This window comes from Schistosoma haematobium, chromosome 7 (genome assembly GCF_000699445.3).
Source record: "Schistosoma haematobium chromosome 7, whole genome shotgun sequence".
NCBI classification, from domain to species: Eukaryota; Metazoa; Platyhelminthes; class Trematoda; order Strigeidida; family Schistosomatidae; genus Schistosoma; species Schistosoma haematobium.
The window spans coordinates 13,557,814-13,585,432 of NC_067202.1; the positions used below are offsets into that span (position 1 = coordinate 13,557,814).

Consider the following 27,619-nt stretch of genomic DNA (forward strand, 5'->3'; position numbering starts at 1 on the left):
AATACTTCTTCAGCATGTCGCTTCCAGAATACGATATTGATCCATTCAGTCGATTAAAAATCCGCCAGTTAATAAATACTCGAGATTGGCTGAAAAATGGTTTTCATTTTAATAAGTTTTGCTGTCGACACACCAAAGCTGTTTTCCTAGCCGGTTCCGATATCCCTAACTACTACGCGTCAACTGGAGCGCTAGAGTGAAGGCTCGAAGTTCGACTAAAAGCTTTACTCTTAGGTTCTTTTATTTATAGAAAACGGGGGTATTTATAGAATCGCACGCGACATTAGACATATTAGCAGTATAAGTAAATGTGTAATCAAAATAGTGGCCCATAATTTTGCTTTTTGTAGATTTTGTTTGCAAAGATTCTATTCAACACTGATAGAATAAAACGTTTCCTGGCGTTTCTGGGCCTCCAGGATCTTTGGTGTTAGATTTTTTTGGGACAACAACACATTTCCAAAGGGTGAAATATATACCAATAGTGGCTTAATCTTTTCAAAGGATATGTGTCAATATATATCTGATTATACATATATGTAGATTCGATTAATTAATAGACTTTCTCACTCTCAGTCTTTTAACACGAATAGCTAGTTGGTCTCGTGTATAGACAGATTGCATATCAGTATCAACTGTCAGACAACACACGTCACATTATATATATAATGTTTATGCGCTAATTCACTACTTCGCAACTTCAGTAAAATGAATGAGACTTGTTTCTTCTTCTTCTTCTCTGATCTGTTAACTAGAATGAAAAGTCTACTTTCTGTATGAAAACTTTATTGATGGAGTTCTCAAAAGAATCATTATTCATATTGCAGTTACAATTATTAAATTTTATGGACTGAATAATTTCCACGACTGGAATATACTAAAATTTAAAGAATGTGGATTATTTTAAATAATTTGTTTAACAAAACGCGTTAAAATTGAGCGAATGAAAATAATCTTAAATTGATATGTAAAATCAACATTGATTTACTTCACTGTATGTTGTATTCAGGGACTACACAATTCCAACAAACTGACATCTTCTAAAAAACCATTAAAAGTCAGGTAGTGTTGAAATTTTAACATTATCAACCATTTCTGCCAGCTTGACATAGTGGTCGGGTTTGCTTATTGTGATTATCCAGTCGAGGCATATTGGGGAATTTGTTCTAGTAACATCAATTTTTAAAATGAACTCTCAGATTTTTATGTTACAACTTATTCACATAACACATGAATAGTTTGTTCTTTTTTACTCATAAATGTACAATCTTTAACTTCAAAATGATTACTTCCTTACGCCTGTTACTCCCGATGGAGCATAGGCCGCCGACGAGCATTCTCCAACCCACTATGTCCTTGGCCTTCCTTTCCAGTTCTATCCAATTTTTGTTCACTGTCCTCATTTCTGTCTCCATTTCTCGAGGTAATGTGTTCTTTGGTCTTCCTCCTTTCATTTCGCCCTGACGATTTCACATGATCACGGCTTGCCTTGTGATGCAGTTGGGTGCATTCCTCAATGTGCGTCTGCTGGGATATTCAAAAAAATATCCCGAAAATTATCCTGTTGAGTCTAATGCTATCCTTGAACGTGAAATCGTGTCGTTTTATTATTGGTCAATATTCACGGTAGTCCTAACTGTACAAATATGCATTTGTCTGTAAAGTATTATTCTTATTTTTCTTCTGACCCTATAAACAGTTTTCGTCTACCGTTCGTGTTCTGATATATTGGAGATTGGGGAACAGTATTGGGGTCGTACTGGGATATCTGAAGTTGGTCAGTCGGTAGAAATTAGAGTAGCCACCCCGCGGTCCACAATAATTTGGTGACGGAGATTTAGCAAGCAAGTTGGTGACTAACTATGGATCCAGCCAAATTAGAAAAATTGTTCGAACAACATCTGAAGCTGATGGAGATGATTACTCAGGCGCACATATCTTCTCGAGTCCCAATTACACCGACAATCCCTCGATCAGTTGATGGTATTACCAGTGGCATTTCAGAATTTCTTTATGATCCTGATGCCAATATTACATTTGGTACTTGGTTTAGGCATTATGAAGACCTTTTCAAAGTTGACTTTGCTGACAGAGATGATTCGTGGAAGGTGCGTCTTCTCCTTCGGAAACTTGGTCCATCCGAGATGGACAAGTATTGCAACTTCATTCTACCGCAGAACCCACGCGACCGTTCCTTCGACGCCACTATTTAATCTCTTAGCCAAATTTTTGGTGATCATCATTCACTTTTCAATACTCGATATCGCTGCCTTAAACTGGTCATAAATGAGTCCGATGACTTCTTGACCCACGTCGGCGTTGTCAACCGTGAGTGCAAACGGTTCAAGCCCAGATCCCTCACTGAAGACCAATTCAAGTCCCTAGCACTCATATGCAGTCTTCAATCACCCAAATTCTCTGATATTAGAACTCGGTTGCTTAACCGCCTTGAACAAGACTCAACACTGACACTCAATGCGATCATAGACGAGTACCAACACATCACCAATCTGCAGTGTGACACCACTTTGGTTCAGTCTGAGGGCCAGGATGGTTCCGAAGTTCATGCTATTTAGCACCAGAAAAAAAATCTTCGGGATCTACAACCTCGAGTCCTTCGAATGCCAGCTCTGTTTCTGTCTCTAATCACTCCAAACCGGCTCAGAAGAACCCTCCCTCGCCATGTTGGCACTGTGGAGCCTGGCATTATGTGAAGTTTTGTCCATTCAAACAGCATGTGTGCGGTCGTTGCAAATCCAACCGATCCAATAACCATCGAAATGCACAGACGCGGCGTAATTTTCCCGAAAAACCGATTACCACATCAAGGAGTTTAGCAGCAATCTCCCACAATCATGTTGCGACTCGACGCACATTTCTGAATCTCTCAATCAATGGTCACCCAGTTCGGTTGCCGTTGGATACTGCATCAGATATCACTATTCTGTCGAAAAGACTTGGCGAACCTTGGGCCAACCTCCCATCAAACCATCCTCTCAGACAGCCGTCGGTGCCTGTGGGGTCATCTCCGCCTTCATGGTGAACTCTATTGCTGAATTCCATTCAGAGGTACAACCTTCAATGGGACGTGCTACATCACCAATTCTCCGCTCAACCTTCTAGGTTTAGATTGGTTTGAAGAACTTGGTCTCTCTGATCATCCCATTAGCGCTATCTGCAATCAAGTACAAACTACTGCCTCTACACAACAGCATGCTGCAGACCTTTGAAAACGATTTATTGAACTCTCAGCCTGGTCTCGGACTTTGTTCCACGACGGAAGCTGTTTTAAGACTGCAGCCAGAAGCTACGCCAGTTTTTCGCCCAAAACGTCTAGTTCCGTACGCATCTCTACCTCTGGTTGACGCTGAACTTCAAAGTTTGGAAACTGAGGGTGTTCTAGTACTTGTTTCTTATTGATCATGGGCTGCACCAGTTGTGGTTGCAAACAAATCCAATGGTTTCATACGCATCTGTGAAGACATTTCCATAGGGCTCAACGCGGCTCTACAACAGCATCACTATCCGCTGCCGATCCCAGATGACTTATTTACTATTTTAAATGGTGGTACCTACTTTGCTAAGCTGGATCTGGCGGATGCTTACTTTCAAATTCTAGTCGCTCTCGAGTGTAAGAAGAACTGGCATTTTTCTGGGCGAAGGCGAAAGCCATTATTCTCAAGGCAATGTAGAACTAAGTGGATTCTGGTATGTAATTCATCAGCAGTTGAGTCGACAATGAGGACATCGTCAAGGTAAGTAGCAACACCAGGAGCATCTACCAGAATAGTATCCATGATCTGCTGGAAGATCGATGGAGCAGTTTTGATACCAAAGGGTAACCGGGTATACTGAAAAAGCCCTCGGTGAGTTTTGATTATCAACAACCCTGTCGATTCTGGAGCAACTAGAATTTGAAAGTAAGCATCCGCCAGATCCAGCTTAGCAAAGTAGGTACCACCATTTAAAATAGTAAATAAGTCATCTGGGATCGGCAGCGGATAGTGATGCTGTTGTAGAGCCGCGTTGAGCCCTATGGAAATGTCTTCACAGATGCGTATGAAACCATTGGATTTGTTTGCAACCACAACTGGTGCAGCCCATGATCAATAAGAAACAAGTACTAGAACACCCTCAGTTTCCAAACTTTGAAGTTCAGCGTCAACCAGAGGTAGAGATGCGTACGGAACTAGACGTTTTGGGCGAAAAACTGGCGTAGCTTCTGGCTGCAGTCTTAAAACAGCTTCCGTCGTGGAACAAAGTCCGAGACCAGGCTGAGAGTTCAATAAATCGTTTTCAAAGGTCTGCAGCATGCTGTTGTGTAGAGGCAGTAGTTTGTACTTGATTGCAGATAGCGCTAATGGGATGATCAGAGAGACCAAGTTCTTCAAACCAATCTAAACCTAGAAGGTTGAGCGGAGAATTGGTGATGTAGCACGTCCCATTGAAGGTTGTACCTCTGAATGGAATTCAGCAATAGAGTTCACCATGAAGGCGGAGATGACCCCACAGGCACCGACGGCTGTCTGAGAGGATGGTTTGATGGGAGGTTGGCCCAAGGTTCGCCAAGTCTTTTCGACAGAATAGTGATATCTGATGCAGTATCCAACGGCAACCGAACTGGGTGACCATTGATTGAGAGATTCAGAAATGTGCGTCGAGTCGCAACATGATTGTGGGAGATTGCTGCTAAACTCCTTGATGTGGTAATCGGTTTTTCGGGAAAATTACGCCGCGTCTGTGCATTTCGATGGTTATTGGATCGGTTGGATTTGCAACGACCGCACACATGCTGTTTGAATGGACAAAACTTCACATAATGCCAGGCTCCACAGTGCCAACATGGCGAGGGAGGGTTCTTCTGAGCCGGTTTGGAGTGATTAGAGACAGAAACAGAGCTGGCATTCGAAGGACTCGAGGTTGTAGATCCCGAAGATTTTTTTCTGGTGCTAAATAGCATGAACTTCGGAACCATCCTGGCCCTCAGACTGAACCAAAGTGGTGTCACACTGCAGATTGGTGATGTGTTGGTACTCGTCTATGATCGCATTGAGTGTCAGTGTTGAGTCTTGTTCAAGGCGGTTAAGCAACCGAGTTCTAATATCAGAGAATTTGGGTGATTGAAGACTGCATATGAGTGCTAGGGACTTGAATTGGTCTTCAGTGAGGGATCTGGGCTTGAACCGTTTGCACTCACGGTTGACAACGCCGACGTGGGTCAAGAAGTCATCGGACTCATTTATGACCAGTTTAAGGCAGCGATATCGAGTATTGAAAAGTGAATGATGATCACCAAAAATTTGGCTAAGAGATTAAATAGTGGCGTCGAAGGAACGGTCGCGTGGGTTCTGCGGTAGAATGAAGTTGCAATACTTGTCCATCTCGGATGGACCAAGTTTCCGAAGGAGAAGACGCACCTTCCACGAATCATCTCTGTCAGCAAAGTCAACTTTGAAAAGGTCTTCATAATGCCTAAACCAAGTACCAAATGTAATATTGGCATCAGGATCATAAAGAAATTCTGAAATGCCACTGGTAATACCATCAACTGATCGAGGGATTGTCGGTGTAATTGGGACTCGAGAAGATATGTGCGCCTGAGTAATCATCTCCATCAGCTTCAGATGTTGTTCGAACAATTTTTCTAATTTGGCTGGATCCATAGTTAGTCACCAACTTGCTTGCTAAATCTCCGTCACCAAATTATTGTGGACCGCGGGGTGGCTACTCTAATTTCTACCGACTGACCAACTTCAGATATCCCAGTACGACCCCAATACTGTTCCCCAATCTCCAATATATCAGAACACGAACGGTAGACGAAAACTGTTTATAGGGTCAGAAGAAAAATAAGAATAATACTTTACAGACAAATGCATATTTGTACAGTTAGGACTACCGTGAATATTGACCAATAATAAAACGACACGATTTCACGTTCAAGGATAGCATTAGACTCAACAGGATAATTTTCGGGATATTTTTCTGAATATCCTGACACTCATTCATACTCGGTTTTTTGCTGATAGTGTTTATCCAACGCATCCGAAGTATTTTCCCTGGATAGCTATCAATAAATACTTGTGTTTTCGGGATGATGACTTTCGTAGTTGTCCAGTTTTCCGCCCTATGCAGCATAACTGTCTTGACATTTTAATTGAATATTCTGACCTTGGTGTTGGTTGACATTTGTTTTGAGTTCCAAATGTTCCTCAGTTGTAAATATGCTGCTCTTGCTTTGCCGATCCGCTCCTTCAAATCTGCATCAGATCCACCTTGTTCATCAATGATGCTGCCTAAATATGTAAAGGGTTTTACATCTTCCAAATCTTCTCCGTCAATTGTGACTGGATTGGTGCATGCTGTGTTGTATTGGAGAATCTTGCTTTTCCGTTTATGTATGTTAAGAGACCTACTGCTGCTGAGGATGCAGCTACACTGGTCGTCTTCACCTGCATTTGTTGTTAATCTTTAGAATGCACACCTTTAAAAACAAAATTGTCTATTATATATTCTTTATTATTTTTATAGCACAGTTCATATAGCTTGGTTACGAATAGCTAATGCTTTTGAAATAGAATCAAAATTACATGAAAAATTTGTTCAAAATTTATTAAATGGTTTAATTAAACCATTGAATAATTTAATTGAAATATATAAAAAGAATAAAAAGTCAGTAAGTATTACTTCTATATTCATATCATTATTGATATGTTGTACGTTTTTGTTTTCTAGGTTAGAAACATTAAACTTTTTAATATTTGAAGAGTTTTTTATATGGATATTATAGTCATTTCAATGGTTGAGATCATGTTTGTTTTGTTTCAACATATAAGTACTGGTACAAGGAGGCACCAGATATATATATACGCGTGACCATATGAGAGCATTTCGAAAGGGAGAGCGGACTCTCCCCACTCTCAGCCGTATTAGGGCATTTGGGAGCGTTGAGATCATGAGTCGATTGAAGTTAGGCTTTCCAGTGATTTCAGGTTTTTCATGATATTGATCTAGTTTTAATTGACTCATGATCTCAACTTTTAAATTTTTTTTAAAATATTTGTTCACATTCCTATCATATTGTATCATATCGATGAATTATTTGATGAAATTTCATGCACATAGTTCCCTTTATTACCTTAAAGATAGTAAGAACAAAGATTGATGCAGAATAATATGAATTCATTATATTTCATTAAGTTCTTGTCAACTGTTTATAACCTAAAACATTTGAAAATCAATGTTATTACATATATTGACATACTTATACATACGAAGGTGATTACAGATGAATATGTGTATCATGATGTTGCGAAAATTTCAATGAAGTTAATGAGGTCATTAAAATGGTTGGCTGTTTCGAATAAATAAAGTTTGAGAGAGAAAGTTCCAGAACATTGAAATAGCAATTAGAACTCGTGAAGTTAACAAACATTAGATGATTGTGTAATGAAGCAATTGAAAATAAATTAACGGTATTAAAGAAAGATATGAATTGAAATCATTCAGTTAACGATATGAATTAAAGAAAAATGACAATGATGTAATTTAAACTTCAGAAAGAGTTGAATTAATGAATGATGTAACAAACAAAAAAAACGGGGTGGGTTAATGTTGTTACCACGGCAAAGAAAAATTTATTACTCTCTTTTTTTGTATACATAGATTTAGTTTTAGATGTTGGATTGCAATAACAATATTCAATGTTCTGGAACTTTCTCTCCCGAATTTTATTTATCCGAAACAAACACTTTTTTAATGACTTCACTAACTCTATCGGAATCTTCGCTACATCATGATACATTTATTCATCTGTAATCATCGTCGTACATATAAGTATGTCAATATATGTAATAACGTTGATTTTCAAATGTTTTAGGTTGTAAACAGCTGATAAGAACCTAATGAAATCAAATGAATTCATATCATTCTATACTAATCCTCGGCTTTGATCTCATTAAAAATTATTTTGTCTTGTAGTTAGTTTTGAAATGTATCATGTTGAAACAATAAATGGTATAAATACACTATACTGAGAAACCAATAAGATTTAAGATGGCCGCTTTTGGATCTTTGTGCCAAATTCAGAATTCAGTGTATGATAGCTTGTTTCTTTATGAAAGCTAGGTAAATATTATCAATATTTAGCTACTAAAATGATTAAATTTGATGAAAAGATTAAAGAATGAGAATATGGTTTATGAATTTGTTAAGATAACATGAATGTTCTTGATTATTTTTTTTAATCAAAGAACTAATTCCATTAGTATCTCTCAATATGGTCCTGCAGAGAATTCGTTTACTCGATTTATAATCAGTACTCTCGATTCCTAACTGGTCTCTTAATCTTAAATTTTAGATCTGACTTAACTCTCCTAATTCTGAATCCAGAAGTTAACTTAAACTGCTATGCTTTGTATGTATTTATGTAACACATTTTATTCATCTCTATCACTTATATTCTTATTGGTTAAAAATTTCCCTTCTTGAGATCATTTAAATCACACTAAAGGTCATCAGTAAAACATATTTTTAATGACAAAAATGGACTAAGAAAAGCATAGATTAGTGAAAGCTCTGATTGATGTATTTATTATATACTGCCATTAATTCGTAGGCGAGATATCCGTCAATCGACCAAAGGACAGGTTTACTGCACAGTAATTCGTTCCGTCCTACTTTATGGCTGTGAAACATCGTCGGTAAGAGTAGAGGATATTCGTACGTTACTAGTATTCGATCATAGGTGTCTTTGAATAACATCTTCAAACCTTAATGTTTCCGATTACTGCTTATACTTTTACTACCTCTACCACTATGGGATTTGAATTGACAATTGTATCTCTGTGCTAATGTGGTGTGGCAACTCGAATTGATGTACGTACGTACGAATTTCTACGTTGTTGCCGACCGACTGAGTAATACAGGCTAAATAAGTCAGGTAGAAGAATAACATATAAACTACTCTGTTTTAACTGAAAGATTACTTTGGACGAATTGTTATTAACAACAAGTGCTTCATTAATTACATGACTCGTACTATTAGACGTTATTTACACAACCATGTATTGATTAGATTTAAAGTTGTATACCGTTAGTCGCCGGCTCAGGGATCTAAAAGGTATGTGTTTGTGTGTCAAACTGAACATCCTGGGTTCAATTCCTGGTGATCAGTTTTTAAATGTGGACTGATGAGGAGTTTCATACTAGCACGAAACAACTCCCTAATGTTTCATGATTTCTAATGATTGTCTAAGATCAATCCATGATGTAAACTGCAAAGCTGAACTATCTCCACAAATCTTTCATATTAATCATCAAAATGTATTTTATTCCTATACTACTGCTATTTCATATTAACTTCTTCTTAGTTAATTTCTTTTTCTACCTTCTTTTTTTAAAGCTAAAAAAATGTGTCGACAAAGAAACAAATAATTTATTCTCTTTGTACGAAATGGAATTTCATGCCAGACATAAATTATTTACATGTTTTCGTAATTATGAACGTGTTTGTTACAACTATCACATACAATCAAGGGATCAGCAAAAACAATTAAGTCGAACTATTCAATCTAATAATGATATACAGAAAAAGCGTAGTTTAAGCATGAATCGATTTGATACATCTAGTCTATCGACTATGGACTCTACAAATAACAGTTTATTATCAGATCATTATTCATCGATTCGACGAAATTCTATTGATGTTGACACTAAAGTAATAACGACAACTCTCGAATCGTATGACACAACAACAACAACATCAAATCTAACTTTTAAGGATACTGATAGTTCAACGAGTCCATATTTTTCTTCACGATCCAGTACTTTGTATACTTCTCTACCCCATAAGAAAAATCCAAACATTATTCGACATCATAGCAGCTTGTCGTCGAGAAATGGAAGAAAATTTTTAACAATAGATAAGGTTTGAAGTTTTTTTCCAATACACTTTGATAACTTATATGCATACTTATCACTTATCCATATGTTTCTTGGTGGTCTTTTATTTACTGAATATTTACATTTATCATATTATCAGTAGTTCAACTTTATTGTAGATAGCATGAGAATTCATAGCTGATCTCTTCTCATGACTCTTCTAACTGAGTAGAAGCTGGCCTAATGTTGGCAGGTATTGTTTAAATTCTATTGACCTATGATCTCTTCTCAAAAAAGAATTTTTGATATATCTGGCGGATTTCCTACATTTATGTAGGAATCTCCTAAATGTGTTGTACTGGTTTCTTCCTCGTGGAGTCGAAACCGATCAACTCAGAAGAGATTACTTTCGTGTGAGATGACTTAATATACTTCAATTGAAGAGGTATCAGCATGTTTTAACTGACGCAACTCTATGGTAAGCAAGCCGAGCAAAACAACTCTGATCTAAACAAGTATTGTTCATTCTAGTTTCCGAATTGACAAGACCACACCTAAACGAAATTTTTAAAACCATTTATTGTTCCACGATGTGGGCAACAGGGGATCTATAACTGCCCTCATACTCCATCCAGATATTTAGAAAAGATCTTTGTGATCAGTTTAATGAATTATGATCAGAATCTTCTCATAGTTGCACAGATGATACTCAAATAAATATAATTCGACATTGGGCACAAAACTTACATTTTAGGGAAAACATCTGTTCCATCCCTATCATTCCGTTTGATTGTTGTTATTGTATTTTGCGATATTTAAAATCTTATTTACCACTTCCATAGAAATTATATGACTCTGATATGATACACTGTGAAGTACATTAGAGTTGGTATATATAAGTTTTCTGTCTACGTTGCCTGAAGTGTGTAATGAAATATACCGTTTTTTCTCCATCCTTCCTTTACATTTCGCCATACCTCAATATAACTCTAAGACCGCCTAAAAATATAGAGGCCAAAACTATACTACTATGCATTTCAAATTAAGTCTGACGATATTGCATAGCTGTTTATACTTTATTAAGTTGAATATGATTCGAATTTACATCCTAATGAATGAAAATGAAATACCTTTACTATTAAATTAAAGATCCAGAAAATATACTATTTAGTTTTAAATAGTTCATTTCAATTTCTTATGTTTTAAATAGTGTTATCATATACTTTCTTTAAAAAAACAAAACAACTTCATTTGGAAATAATTGATAACCTGTTAATCAAATACATCTTCCCTAACGATTCTATTCTTGTTTATTGGAGGTTTAGCTATATTCTGAAATGAATCCCTATTATTGTAACATAATTAAATATTTATCTAAAATTATTAAACAAATCTAGACAAATCATGAAACATGGATCACAGTGAAATAGATTACATAACTACATATAACAGGTAAAAAGTACAAATCGGTAGTAAGAAAACATGTGTACTAGTAGTAGCATTAAGTATAATAATAATATATCGAAAGTCGTAGTCGACAGCGCAACATGGAAAGTAGGTAAACTTGGATAAATAGATATTATTAAAACTACGTAAGAAGTGTACAAGTCATTAGATTTTTTATTGAGATCATGAACCGATTGATGTTGGACCAGCATTGAAAAGCTGGAAGCAGTGGACGGACGTTTCGTCCTATTGTGGGACTGCTAAACAGTGTGCATCCACGATCACGCTCACGGGATTCCAACACACGGCATTCAGTCTCGCGCGCGAACGCTTAACCTACTGGACCACTGAGCCGGCATCCAATGGTGTTAGTGTCTAACACCAACCAACCCACGAAATTGCGCAACCATCTTCTATTGTACTGAGGTAGATACCTGTCTCTATCCGACACTTATTAGCTCCACTGGTCACGGCTTATCACTAGAACTCCGAGAATTCCAAGCTTCCAACGGTGGTTTAACATCAATCGGTTCATGATCTCAATCAGAAACTTAACAATCTCCACAACCCCTTTACTGGAAATCATTAGATATTGAAGAATACAAATAGAAACAGGTGAAAAACGACAAACAAATACGGGATGTGAGAATGAACGAAGTCGTTTATTAAGTGACATCTGTCCGAAAATAGGATAGGAGTGTCACGAATTTCTTTTGAACTCATAAACCAATGCTGTAGGTTCGGATTCCTATATGAGATGGGATCGAACCCCATTGGAAAATGACGAAGATAATGTGAAAAATCAATCCAAAATGATCTGGTTTTATCTTCCGCATAACTACTGTTAACCACATGTGCTAGGATACATCTGCGTATTGTCTTTGTCTGGCCCGATGAGGATTTAATTGAATCCACTGAAACTCGTTGTCTACTCCACACAGTTACATATCAGTTAACTAATATAAAATATTGACAATTGAATAATAAACGAGATGAATTTGTACGTCAGTACACCATAACATTTTTTGATGTCAGTATACTCTAAGATAAGGTTATTACTATTAGAAAATTCTAATGGTAACTTCAATCCTAGAATGAAGTAACTAGTCAGCTCTCTGTAGTTTTCAATGTTATCTCAGCTAAGGATAATCTTTGATGAACAAGACCTAATATTCATCAAAAGTATTTCATCTTATTTTACACTCTGACTCTATATCTATAAGTATCTTTTTACACTTTTTTATTTGTAGTGGATGATTTGTTGAATCTTCCCACTGATGTTTAAAACTACAGTTGACTAGTCTCTTTTAGTTATATGTGCAAATTATGAAGAAAACCTCGATATCTTCATAAAGTTACAAGCTTTATAAACAGGTGTGGATGGTGTCTAGCTGGGAAGACAGAGACTGGTCAATCGCAGTCCTAAATAAAAATGTGAAGATTCAAGCAATCAATACAAAAGTGAATTAAATTTCACCCCATTACATAAGCCAATGGCTATTTGAACTCAGTAGCTAAGTGGATAATACGATGGCGTTTAATGCAAACTATACTAGATTGAAGTTATGGAGTGAACATCAACTCTGGGATGCACGTATATCAAGCTGACGAGTCCCAAATAAGACGAAATGTGCTTCCTGAATTCCACTGCTAACCACCATCCATCTTCATCTACAGTTTTCGTCGTATTAATCATCCTCATCAGTTGTTTTTCTGTTTATCTGTCTGTCTCAATATTTTTATGAATATCACCATGTTGATTAAGAAGTATACAAATTTCTTCGAATGTTATTGAACTAAAAAATGGATTTTATTAATATTGAGTTTGTTAATTTTTGTTTTGTAGTTGAAAGACGCCTATAATACAACCCTAACTCACTATTATCGAACATGTCTGTCAGCTGAAGAAGCTAGAATTGATTGGCATTCAAGAATTTTGAAAGTAAGTTGACATTTTTAAACTCATATATCACATATTTAAGAAAACTCAGAAGAGGAAATTCATTTATCGTATATATATCATTTACTCAGGCTGTACAATCGTATTTATAGTTTAGTTTAGTTTACGCCTGTTACTCCCAATGGAGCATAGGCCGCCGACCAGCATTCTCCAACCCACTCTGTCCTAGGCCTTCTTTTCTAATTCCATCCAGTTTTTGTTCATTCTTCTCATGTCTATTTCCATTTCCCGGCGTAATGTGTTCTTTGGTCTTCCTCTTTTCCTTTGGCCTTGAGGATTCCATGTGAGGGCTTGCCTTGTGACGCAGTTGGGTGCTTTCCTCAATGTGTATCCTTCTTCCTGATTCCTTCCTCCGCTGGGATCTGGTTTGTTCTCTCCCACAGTAGGTTGTTGCTAATAGTGTCCGGCCAACGGATCTGAAGTATTTTGCATAGACAACTGTTAATAAACACCTGTATTTTCTGAATGATGGCTTTCGTAATTCTCCAGGTTTCTGCCCCATACAGTAGAACTGTGTTGACATTTGTATTAAAAATCCTGACCTTGGTGTTGGTTGACAGTTGCTTTGAGTTCCAGATGTTCCTCAGTTGTAAATATGCTGCTCTTGCTTTTCCGATCCGTGCCTTCACATCTGCATCAATCGTATTTATAGCTAATTTACATTTAAAATAGTCTTCCGGATGATATGAGAAAATGTTTTGAGAAAGACTTCGTTTTGGATAGCTTATGTAACCCTGCTCCAAAATAGCAAATGAACTTATAAATACAGATTGATAGGGTCCAATGTGAGGTTGTATCCTTGACACTAAGGATAGGGCGTCTGGAAAGGATAATATGAAGCTTGGAAATACTAAAAGTTCTCCTCGAAGATTTTGCCAGACCTTTCTTCAAAATTTCCTCGTCAGTATCTCCCCTGAACTCAATGTTTTTTTCATATATGTATGTGAGAGTTTAACTCAAATAGACAAATCATTCAACATGACAAACAACACAGTTCGTACTGGTAATATGTAAATCTCAAACTATATTATGATTATCTCCCCACATCAAAACTTTTAATTTCATTGATTCACATAATATCAGAGGATAAAAAAGATGATCTGCAATTGATTGATCGAGTGAAAAGAACAATAATCTGAACGAATACTTTATTTGGTGAATACATAATAGAAGTTGTCAGAAAATAGTCGAACGTTATGGTGAACAGTTATCGGACTGAGTTAATCCTTAGACTCGCTATTGTTCTCTTCCCATTACATTTTTAAGTCGATACATTCAACAGTTGATTTTAATTTTTGAATGGGGAGAAAGTATACACAAATGCTTGTTTAGGGGTATAGAACGTGTGTTCAAATGTTATTTCTCGTCAAGGTTACTTTCAGCAGCTATATTTCTGTGCAGTAATTCAGACTACAGCGTGCGGCGGTAAGAATTCAACATGCCTATTTTCTTACCTCGAATTCATATTTATGTGACTCATTTGCGTTGTACGGTTTTATTTTCATACACATAGTTCCCTTTATGATTTTGAAAAGAGCAAGAACAATGATTCTAGCAGAATAACATGAATTCATTTTATTTCGTACGTTCTCGTCAGCTGCTTACAACCTGTGGTATTTAAAAAGATAATAATTACATAATGCGTTTAAATTGCTTACATGAGAGGGTTTATATTGAAGAAATATTCGTAAAGTATGACATGGGTGTAAATGAAATTAATAGGCTGAATATATCAGTTCATTATTTCGATGAAATTCAACAATCTCTACAACCCTTTACAATTATCACGTGCTCACTAGTGACTAACTTCGAGAAGAAATTTCCGAAGTTCTTGTAGGAAACCGTGACCAGTGGAGCTAATCCGTGTTGGGTGTGAGGCAATCACCCGCCAAAGACAATAAAAGATGGTCGCACTATGTCGTGGATTGATTGAGGCTAGACATTAACACTGTTGTGTGCTGGCCCACTTGTGTAGATGTTTTACGTTTTCGCGTGATACCTAAGATCTTGAGTTCGATTCTTATGTACGTGATCATTGATATCTACTGTTCCAACGAAACTTCTATCGAGTGCTTTCAGGTTCTCAATAGTAGTTTAACATGAATCAATTCATGATTTCAATGAAATTCAACTATCTTCATGAATCCATATTAAATATTTCTTTTTCATTATTACCTTTACTACCTTTGTTATTATAAAGTCATAATTTGAGATGGTGGTTGGAGGTAGTCAACAGGAAACCCTGGACCGGGGTTTCGTGCTACTTGGCACTCGTCAGCAAGGTGTACCTGTAATCGCGTCACCCAGCTTCACAGTCAGAGACGTTACCACTGAGCTATCCGCCAGGGAGCACCAGTTCCCTCAAGATTACAGGTACACCTTGCTGACGAGTGTCAAGTAGCACGAAACCCGGGTCCAGGGTTTCCTGTTGACTACCTCCAACCACCATCTCAATCTCAATACATAGTGCCCGCAGTGTCGAGTCACCTAGACTGGTGGCCACATTGCAACATGATCGATAGCAATCGATCTGCACTAATAATAAGGACTAGACAAGCATGACATTGATCACCACCCAGTGATCAATCAATTGTGAAAGTCATAATTTAAAATTTATAATTATTAATTTCTTTTTCAGTGTCTTAATCATCAACAAATATTAGAAAATGATCGTTTAAATAGTTTAACTAATGGTTTAACAGTTTATCGTAATACTTTAGATGATACTTTACCAACATGGAAAGCTGTTATAAATGAAGTAGCTGTATGTATATACATTTATTTTGTTATTTATTTCATACAACTAAATCTTTTGATAAATTAATTTATTTTATTTTAACACATAGATATTGGTACAAGGAGGCACCAAATACATATGCGCCACAAAAATCTCATTTGATATGTGTGAGGGCTGTGATACTGCCCGGGTATTCAAACCGAAGCAGGTGGTTTCCTTAGGGGGCCACACCTTGAGCCTTCAACCTGAAGGTCTGATCCACAAGGCAGTGGAACAACGTATGGAGATTCAGTCCCATGTTAGCCGGTGACTGACGATTGGCTCATACACCATTTGTTCCTTTAGGATACTGGAGCCCATGTGCACCATCGGTTTGGAATCAGGGTTTTACAACTCCCCTAGGTGGACTCTCCATGTCCATCAACCTGGGTAAAGCACTGGACGTTCGCTTTTCGTCCTCTCAATTTCTTAAACAACAGTAATGCCACGAGATAGCATTGAGTAGGACTTCCATGGCAGAGGCTATATACGCGTGGCCATGTGAGAGCATTTCGAGATGCAGAGCGGACTCTCCCCACTCTCAGGCGTACCAGGGGATGGTTTACAGAATAGAAAATGAAATTAATCAGTCTATTTAACAGCTTATATAATTATAGTTAGTAACGATTGTTTAATATATAATCCAGTTTGTGATTTTTAGATTAAAAGAATAAGGACGCAAACATGTATGAATAACACATGGGTCAAATCGGTGTGTATTTGTTTGTTAAGAAGTAATGATAACGTAGAGTAGAATAGATGTTGTTACCTAAATGGTTTAAATTATTTTTCTGGTTGGCGTTTTTTTAGCAAGTTAGTTTTCTACGGGATAGGGTCACCAACCCCATGCCCAACCCTCCTCCTTTACGCGGGTTTGGGACCGGCAGTAGCCGCAGAGGGGCTCCAGACGGAGTTAACATGTGATGTTATTACTTACTTACGCCTGTTACTCCTCGTAAAGGAACATAGGCCACCAACCATAATTCGTTATTGAATTCATTCTTGGGCAATTCTCTCCAGTTATTATTCATCCCTTTATTGTCTATTTCTTATTCCTGGCACAATGTGTTCTTTAGTCTTCCTCTTCTCCGTTTATCCTCAAGTTAAAAACGCTAACCAGGTGATGTTATATTTACTAGTAATCACGATCAAGATAAGAGAATTAATGTCAGTGTAGTGAAATTGATATTGGATTAAGTAATCACTCAGAATAATGAGAAATAAGGTCGAATAAATATGCAAACATCAAAAATAGATCAATAACACTCCGATGTCACTTCTAATGGCAACTGTGAACTTACATGTGCCGGCGGTAGCATGTATATAGGAAAGACAGAGAGAATGGTTTCTACTAAGTTTTCTGAACACATTCTTAGGTTCCTATGCCTAAACACGAGTGCAACTTCAAAGCATTACTAAACTCATTCAATTTCATTTTCCATTCTTCAAACCTTGTTCTTTATCTCTATTTATATTTATTCATTGCATAATACCATATTGCTAACAATTTTGTATAAAATTTAATATATACGAATTGTGAATAACAGTGTAAACCGAGAAAATTTGTGCTTTTGCCCTATTTTGGACTCATCAGTTCAATTTACTTGTATCCCCATGGTTGGTGTTTACACCGAAACGTATCCCTCCTATTAAACTACACTGAATCCCGACAGCCACTAACGTTTGCAACCGATGTGTGATTTAGTTGTATTTGAAATGGTTATTTATATTTTGGACTCAGTGGATAACACAATGGCATCTTAAACAAATGGTACTCGGATCGAATGCCTGAGTGAATGAATGGCAAATCTGGGATGCAGGTACATCTAGCTGAGAAGCCCTAAATAAGCCGAAGTTCGCATCCTGAATTCCACTTCTAGCCACATTTTATCTAGTCTATATTATTTTGTATCGTAACGGCTATGTCGAGGCAATTCGTACAGATACCTATAAGCCAACCAAGACTGATCAAATTTCAGTCAGAAATATCAGTAACGCGATAATCCTAAGCATTTCAAATAATCCAATCTACTTCTGAAGTGTTGACGGGGAAACCAGTTGAAAGTTCGATTCCTGAGAAATCTAATTGACTAACATCTAAACAATTAATATTTGGTACTTACAATGCATGTCTCCTAAAAGTTCCATACTCGAACGAAACACCCATCCGGTGCTTCCCGGTGTTCAATTAGCCGTTAAACTGGAATCAGTTCGTGATTTAAATTATGGAAATTTCATCTTTGTTGCTTTCATTTCATGTGCATTTACAATTTGTGAAAAACATTCGCTTTTTTCTAATCATTTTTTATATCCTCTTCAATGTTACATTCTCAAAACGATATCCTGTAGCATCTCACTTAATCTCTCTTTAGTACAGAAAGAATATTGATTAACTACTTTCCCAGGTAATTGAATATGAGACACGTTAAGTGTGTAGGGGTTAATGACACTACCAGTTTGCCAAGACTAGAGTAGATATGGCAGGTCTCGAACTTGGGAACACTTGGCAGCTGTAAGGTTGTACGCCTGAACCACTAAATCAACTTCAATTGTGTGATCATGCTATTAGTGTATCAATTTTACATTCCTCTACGTACATACTGAATATATTATTAATGAAACGTCTAATATTGAAGCAACCAATTGGATTTCCAGTAGATGTCATTTACGCTTGCTTTCAGGTTAAAAGGCTTCATCAAAACGAGAAGCAACCAACTTGGACATGAGAGCTCATAGTGATCTAGGCCTTCAGCTTTCAGCCAATTCATCCTAGGTTCCAACCTCTTTTTGCCTTCTTCGGTTTGGATAATTGAGTAGTAGTAACGTTAGCCCTTACAGATTTAGAGCGCCGCATACTCAAGCACCTGGATGTTATAACTTGTGCCCTGTGTTTTATTAATGTATGACGTATTGATACCGCCAATTGGAGAACAGTAATTTATCAACCAGACCAATGACGCATAAAACCCGTACGATCAGTCTAGAGTCCTTATCGGTCGTGCTTCCCGCCTAGCTCTGCTTCTTAAGTCCAGAACACCAATCTCAGCCCCTGCGATATGAATAATTTATTTCAAACATACTGGGTTGATATACCAACCAGACAGACTACATCGTGCCATAAAATAGGAAACAACATTTGTACAAGATTTAGCCAAATATGGCTGTGAATGTGGGGGGTAGTAATTGATAAACTGGGTATAACTCAAGAATGGTAAATGGTATAATAACAGTTTATAGATCGAAATAAAGCTCATAATAAGAGGGACACGAATATAAATAGTTTAGTTACTCAACTATTATACGATAAAAATATACCTATAGTATTGGTCCATAAATGGGTCCCATTCATTATTCTCATCGGTATATAACACTGGTGAATGAAGGTTAAAAAAATAGCTTTTCATATTAGTTTGTAGATGAAATGTGAATCTTGTCTTTAAGTTTTTCCATTTTATAGAATGCTATCAGTTTAGCTGATCCATTATTAGATTTACAAAATTTCCGACAACGTTCTCACCATCAAGAAGATTTGTCTCAAATATCACCACAACAATCAACAAATTCAATGAACAAACAAACTGATAGTTCCATAAAATCAAAGAATGTTGGTTGCTCACTTCAACGTCTCATCGATTTACCATGCGAAAATGTGTTACTACAACAAAATCAACTCCATCAGAGTCCATCTAGTCCATCCTCAAAATCACAGGCGTTGAATATTATATGTAGAAGAAAATCTCAAACATCTGTTGACAGAAGTAAATTTTCATGCTTTGGTTTAAATTTGATCATAGAATTTTAAGAATTCTTGTTAGTCAAGTATGTAATTATAGTTACTCAACACGTAACCTGGCCAAACCAAAAAGTGGCATCAGTAATTGAAGTCACTAACTCTTAGTCTTAGCCATATTGGTAGATGCCAACCAGTTGGTTGGAATCCGCGTGACTATCATAACTAATGGTTGGAGACTCTGGGTGACATGGCTCACAATCGATCACAATGGCGTCGGTGTATACACTTTCCGTCTTCCCTTAAACTAAGAGATTAAAATCCCTTCCTATCTTTCTTTCTACGAACTAATTCTTTCTTCCTGTACTATATCCTTATATGCAATCATTCTTTTATATATTACCACCTCTGAATTAACTACTTATATGAATCCGGTGTTCATCTTGTTGTGTTAATGAGGTAAGGCAACTTGAACCGATGTATATATGTGCCTGGTCCTACGTTGTAGCTGACTGACTGCCATGCATCCCACTTTCGATTTGTGATACATACTACTTATCCCTGTCGAAATCAGTAGCACAAACTACACTAGTACTTTCTGACAGATTCGCATCCTCGATCCATTGACTTTGAGAGTTTCCTGTTGACCATCTCCAATCAGTACGTAACATCTCAACATAATGTGTAGTATGTATGTCAGGCCTACATTTGAGTGGTTGTCCATAATGTAGACCACGCCCTCCATACTATCACTAATTACTAATTTCAAGTCGTAATTCTCGGGCGTTCTGTTCGGGAGCTTCGATAAATACAGTCCAATTGTTGGGGATGCTAGATCCCTCTTGTTATTACATCTGGGACGCATGGGAATAGCTTAGCTCGTGTTATCGTTTGCTGCTGATCCTTCGTTCACTTCCCCGATTTACATGATCTCGTAATCTCTTCAAACATAGCAACAACCATGTCAAGTATAAGGACCGATAGCATTAAAAGATAGTTGAGGATTATCATGAATTGATTGGATCACTTTGTATTCCAGCTCGCTGGTCTAAAGCTTAAGTGCTCGTCACCAAACTTTAAAATCCTCTGTTCGACTGGTGCTTTTTGGTGGGAATCGTGGATGGGCACTGCTGAAAAGTCCCATACAAGGACGAAAGAACTGTTCAGAGCTTGCTGGTTTTCAGTGTCTCTTAAACTAATTAGTGGTATCATATCCAACGAATACTTGGGCAAGAGAAATCATTTCTATTATGCGAAATTATATATACGCATCGTAATGACCCGATCGAGCTATGTTTGTTGAAACAATTGTTTAGGTCCTACTATGCTAGACAAGTTGATTGGAGAAAGCTACAAGCTCGTAGTCCGACGGTAAAGTCGTATTTTTTATTGTACTGAAGTGTGATGACAGTAAGTTGTTTCTCTTAGCATTTTCACCGATACTATCTGCTGACAATTAAAGCATTAGATAACATATGATCGATCCTAAAAATTTCATACCTTGCCTTACCCCACGGATTTCCGTTTCCACTGGTTGAGCTTTTTAGAACACAAAACTAGTGTATTAAAAATTTTTCACAGAAAGGTCGTGTGTATTCGCAAGTCAGGGAGTGATAACCACATTCATACTCTTAATAATACAAGTTATTCTTTTGTACGTGATTGAAAATTAGCTTTGTCGAATGTATTGTAATTTAACAGCTTCTTTTTCCCTTTAAGGCAAAGAAAATACTCACATAAATTTCATCAGTTCATCGTTATTATCACCATCATCACCAGTTAGCTTGCGTTTAATAATTCAACACTGTTTAAGTAAATCGTCAATATTAACATTAATTGATATGTTAACTAAAGATATTGAAAAAGAACGTCGTACAAAAAGAGGTTAGTTTTATCATGAATTCTTGTCGTTTCAAATTCTTTATATATACTGAAGTTGAATATAAGTAGACTAAAATGCTTGTTTTTGTGTTTCAAGTTGATTAGTAATAGTACTAGTAATTTTAGTTCTCATGGCTGTTAACACTTAGTACTTTGAAATAAATATACGTATGTACTGTCCCTCCCTCTCTCTAGGGACGCTAGATCCTCAGAAATCACTTGCTAAATGTCTTTATTTTAGAAGTTTGAATTTCTCATTTGAGCGCCAAAAGCACCCATTTTTACATTCAAATTGTATTTTCCACTTGAAAGGACCCTAAATATCATTGATTTGTTCTCTCTTCTATTATGCTATTTTGTGTCATTTACCAAAGAAATTTTTATGCTCTATATATATACGCTCGAATTGTGTAATTGTTATTGTTCATGCTTTGGGGTACTTACTTCCTTACGCCTGTTACTCCCAATGGAGCATAGGCTACCAACCAGCATTCTCGAACCCACTCTGTCCTGGGCCTTACTTTCTAGTTCTATCTAGTTGTTGGTCTTGTGGAATGTACTTTTCCTTCATCTGAACCTGTTCTTCTCCCTCTAGTTAACAGGTCTGGTACGCATCATAATAGTTTAGCTTGTGTTATCGTTATGTTGCTGATCTTTCGTTCGCCGATTTTAGGTGATCTTGTAACCTCTTCAAACATAACACTTACCTTCCCAAGAATTAGTTAACAGTTGTAATTTGTTACAACTAAGTTTTAGGTTAATTTTAACTCAATCAAATTTCAATTCATTTAACTATTAAATAAAGGATTATTATCTTGAAAAAAAAAAATCAAATGACTGCAAGATAGTACTTATGTATTACTTGCTTCACTATGTACCCATGATTTATTCTTGTCCATCGTCTTTTTGTCTTTTTCTAGGTTTATCGAATTTAGTCCAAGTTTACGCTCATCAACCAGCTTATACCGATATAGATACACTTATGGAATCACGTCATCGTTTATACTTCTCACGTGTACGTCTCACTTATCTTTTGTTATGCCGTCAAAAATTAACGCATAGTTTAAAACAAATTCATTTAAGTTCATTTGAAAATATAGAAACAGACAAAAGAACCTTCAACTCATTATCATCATCATCATCTTCACCATTGTCATCGGAAAACCTAGAATTATCTTCAATTTTAGTACAGGCTGGATTTTCCAAAATGATTCTTACTTCACGTATATGCTCTGATTTAAATAACACTAAAACTATCAATAATAACAATAATAATGATAAGAAATCTTATTTGATCACATCACGTTGGATACGCTTACCTGATTTGGATAGAATAACTAATCATGGGTTAAATTTAATGGGTAAGTTTCTATGAATAGAATTATTGATCAATTTTGACATTTCTTTCAATGAATTGCTTTAATAGATCACTCCCCTTTTTTTAAAAACTTCATTGTTTTAAAAGTTACTGTCTGGTGTACTGAATCTTATTTTTTTTTTTTTTTAATATTTAGGCTCGTAACAGTGACAGTTCGTCTTTCATGATGAATAAAACGTCATTTCAGGAAACGATCATGTACTTGGTATTGTTAACTTGACTGCAATTGATCAGTCTCTTATTGACATATGTGCATCCTGTGCAGTTTGTCTCGATATTGCCTTAAACCACAAGCATTAAAAGCAGAGATGAATGGTGGCTAGCAGTGGAATCCAGGACGCGCGTTTCGTCCTATTTGGGACTCGTTGGCTGGATGTACCTACATACCAGAGTTGATGTTCATTACACTTAGCTAAGTGGACAACATGATGGCGTTTGAAGCGAACGGCATTGCGTTCAAATCCTGAAGTGAAAATCAACTCTGGGATGCAGGTACATCCAGCTGATGAGTCCTAAGTAGGAAAAAATCGAGTATTTGACACAACTATTCATTTGGATATACTTATCTCCAATCGGCCTGTCAAATATCTCGTAACAAAATCGCCGATTAGAATATTGACTTCTATGACTTTGTCTCTGTTCTTAACCAATAATGGCACGTCAGTCAACACCCCATCATACTGAGATGATACGACCGTCCAGTGCTTCCAGGTTTTCAACAGTGATCTAATTTATAGCGGTACATGATTTTAATGAAATTCAACAATCTCCACAACCTAATATTTGACAATTCTTAGTAGTATTTGATCTAACCGACAAAATTTAAGTCAAATTTAATTGCCGCTTAATCGTACCGACTAGTTATTGATTTTTAAAGAACCTTCAATCTTCCATTACTCAAATGACTTTTCATCGTATTTGATGTTTGTTTTGTTTTTGAACAAACAAATATTTCTACCTGTAATAAAAATCGGACTTTGCCATCCGATTATTCTTTCTTATAAGATCCATTTAGTCTGGTTGCTCTTTAAGTAATTTTGTGCTATACATAAATTCTCTTTTTTGTACATGTTAACTCAATAAACGTTTCAAAGCGGGAAAATAATCTGTTTACACCTGATTCCTCATTAAGTGGTGACCGTAGTCGTATTTGTGCAGTCATTTTAAGTGTTGATTGAATTATTCCGATCAAAGTACAATTTGACCTGACATCAAGTGAACTATTTTAAGATGAAAGGTAGTGGCTGGAGGGTGGTAATCATCGACAGAAGACTCTCACTTCAGATTGTGAAGCTGGATGATCCAGATTATAGTCTCACAGAAAGCATCAGTTCCGTAGAGAAATCACAATAGATAAGCTTCACTTATGATGTATGTTACTTGTTCACCAATTTTGTTGTTCATAGCTACAGGTTCGTTAGATTTGTGACATGTCAGTTAGGATTGATTTTAAACAATTGTTGTTTAGAAATCATAAGTTTTTGGAGCAATTATCTTTGATAGCATTAAACAAAAGACTGGACATATAAGCGTTCTGTTTGAATCATGAAGCAATCAAAGTTAGACTGCTATATAAAACCTGAAAGCACTGGACACCTGTTTCATTTTAGTATGGACTCCCGGCCGTGAGCATGCACAACTCTGCAGTTCGATATCTAACCCGGGACCTTCGGTCTGACTTGTGAACGCTTAACCTCTAGGTCACCGAGCCGGTATCCGATGGCGTTAACATCTAACCTCAATCAATCCACAAAATTCTGCAACCATCCACAACCTTATACTAAAAATATGACTGCTCGCTGTCGAAGATAGGGTTTATTACTCAGGTGGCTATATGTCCCATTTCTATTGTGTAATGCTTAAGTTAAATCGTTTTTGTTGGCTGAGACTTGTATTAGTTATACTAAACTACCATCTACCTCGACTCATGGTGTTGACTAATGTAAAAGTATATTTGAAGTGAGCTGGGTAATTCAAAACAAAACAGCACCAGTCCATGAACTCATTGAGAATTCGATTTAATCATATAGGTTTGTCCAAACTACTTGTTTGGTATTTGCCAAATTATAGTAAGCAACGGTTGTAGATTTTTGGTGAGATGACACAAAATCATCTATAGTAATTTTCATCTATTCACTTTTTGTTTCACCTTAAATCCTCAGTTTCAAAATTACTGTATACTTCCTATGTTGCAAATTCACTTTTTAGTTCTTGGATCATACTGTTTATACGTATAATTTTCTACTACCACTGATACTGTTACTACTATTTCGACCACTCTTCATTCTGTCTTGATGATTCTATCTTGGTGTTCTAATGTGGGGTAATAATTCGAACCGATACATATATTTACGAGGTTGAATGTTACGTATGAATGACTAAGATCTTGTCCTATTGTAATACTTACGCTTATTTGAAAAAGTATACATTATAGTTTGTTGATTCAGATATCAGAATTTGGAAATATAACTGGATAAAAACTGATGAGGAGAATACATTAACGCCAATATTTTAACAGTTCAATCGGATTCGTTGTCCGAAATAATCAAACATCACTGATTTAGTCCAAAATCTGTTCATACATTTAGTTGTTGTACCCAAATGTCCTGGTACGGCTCAGATATGAGAGAGTCAGCTCTCCCTCTAGAAATGCTCTCACATGGCCACGCGTATGCAGCCACTACCAGGGAGGTCCTTCCCACGGCGGGTGTGTTTTTCACGAAGTTGAGAGGATGAAAAGCAAATATCCGGCACTTTACCCCGGCTGGTGGATATGAAGGATTCACCTAGGAGAGTTGGAAAACCCTAATTCTAAGTCAATGGTGCACATGGGCTCCAAGATACTGATGAAAGAAATGGCGTATGAACCTATTGTTGGTCACAAACTACCATGGAACTGCATCTCTTAACGTTCCTTCATTGCCTTGTGCATTAAACCTCTTGGTCAAAGGCTCGGGGAGTGGCCCTCACACAGATCGAATGTTGAAGTTTAGCGCATATATATTTGATACTCCCTTGTACCAATGTTGATATGTTTAAATAAATAAATACTTTTTGACCAAGAACAAAAGAATTGTCTAATACTTTCTAGACTTCAGTGTTTAAGTATTATCAGTTACTAGTAAACTGTATCATCACATAACTTTAAATGTTTGCAAAATCTACTTGTTATTTGTTCTTTCTTATATATTCTCTTTAGAATGGCCTCCATTTCCTTTAGAAGATATAACACATGAAAATCTAAACGATAATATATTTCAATTGGATATTGAAAAGATTCGTGAACAACTTAAATCACAATCATCTTGGATATTAGACTGTATGAATAATAGTAATAGTGATAGTCATAATGATACTAACAATGCAAACACATTGAGTCGTGCACATTTTACTGTTACATCTAATAACAATATTATAACTGATAAATACCAACATGTACCTCATGAAGTAATGCATAATCAATTTAAATCTCCAATTAAACGAAGCGTTACATGTTCAGAAAAGTCAGTTACATTCACATCAACCAACAGTATACTTAATAGTAACATAATGGAAAAATCTAATCAATCATTAAAGAAACCTCTTCATGGTAATAGTATTGATATAAGTAATAACGATAAATCATTAGAAAGCAATAAACGATTCTCTATAATCAAGCAATCTTCCAACATAGAAGTTTCTCGAAAGCGATCACCTGAAATTTGCAGAATTCAATCTGAACGAACTGATATTACTACTATGAACAGTAATATAGGTACCATTAAAAATAATATTGACAATATTTCCAAACATTCAATACTTGATCATTCAATAAATTCTCATAAACCAATTGTACCATTAGCAACTGATGAAAGTGATACTGAAAATTCTATAAATAAACATTGTTCATCAATATCGTCAGTTCCTTATTCATCATCTATTTCATCAGAGAACACTGAAAATTCTAAAGAAGTTTTAACAGTCAGTAGTAGTGGTAACATTTTGTCAAGTTTACTACATGTAATGTATTTTGTGCAGATATTTTTATGAATTGTTTTTTATTTTGGCCATATTCAACTCAAGTCTAGGCTGATGTTATGGTTTACTGTGGAATATGTGAAGAAGTAAATATTACTGTTCAATTTGTAGTTTAGCTGTTATTATTACGACTCAACAACCATCTACTTCAACAGACGATGTTAGCCGATGTAGGATTTGTTTGAAAAAAAAAAGCTAGAGATGTTCAAACCAAAACGTCGGATCGGCTCATATGGTTATTGATCTAAGCTATTGAGATTGATGTAGATTACTTGGTCGGGATCTTGGAAACGTATTCCATCCGGTTCAAAACACGACAATGAGCGAGGCAACTTAAATGTAGGCTGATAGAAAGCTTACGTAATGGTCGTGAGCAGTGGTGGGTAGCGGAAGAAGAGATGAAAAAGGAAGAAGCGAAAAGTAACAGTAGACAACTGTTCAAACATATAAAGAAAACGGGTATTGAAAACCCATCTGTTTGTGAAACTATCTCGGAAAAAGATGGGACTATTACTGAATCTCAATCCAGAAGATGGGCAGAACGCTTTA

At 36.4% G+C, this 27,619-nt stretch overlaps 1 protein-coding gene across 1 annotated transcript in view; it reads left to right on the forward strand.

The window, feature by feature from the left end:
• Window positions 1–27,619, forward strand: part of MS3_00009646 (uncharacterized protein) — a 39,264-nt gene that overhangs the window by 4,813 nt on the left and 6,832 nt on the right. Inside the window, exons 3-9 of the mRNA XM_051218042.1 lie at window positions 6,532–6,676; window positions 9,404–9,928; window positions 13,175–13,270; window positions 15,927–19,822; window positions 21,514–21,678; window positions 22,596–23,036; window positions 26,253–27,013. Of these exons, the coding sequence (XP_051064473.1) occupies window positions 19,630–19,822; window positions 21,514–21,678; window positions 22,596–23,036; window positions 26,253–27,013 (1,560 nt within the window). The 5' untranslated portion in view covers window positions 6,532–6,676; window positions 9,404–9,928; window positions 13,175–13,270; window positions 15,927–19,629. The remainder of the gene's footprint in view (window positions 1–6,531; window positions 6,677–9,403; window positions 9,929–13,174; window positions 13,271–15,926; window positions 19,823–21,513; window positions 21,679–22,595; window positions 23,037–26,252; window positions 27,014–27,619) is intronic.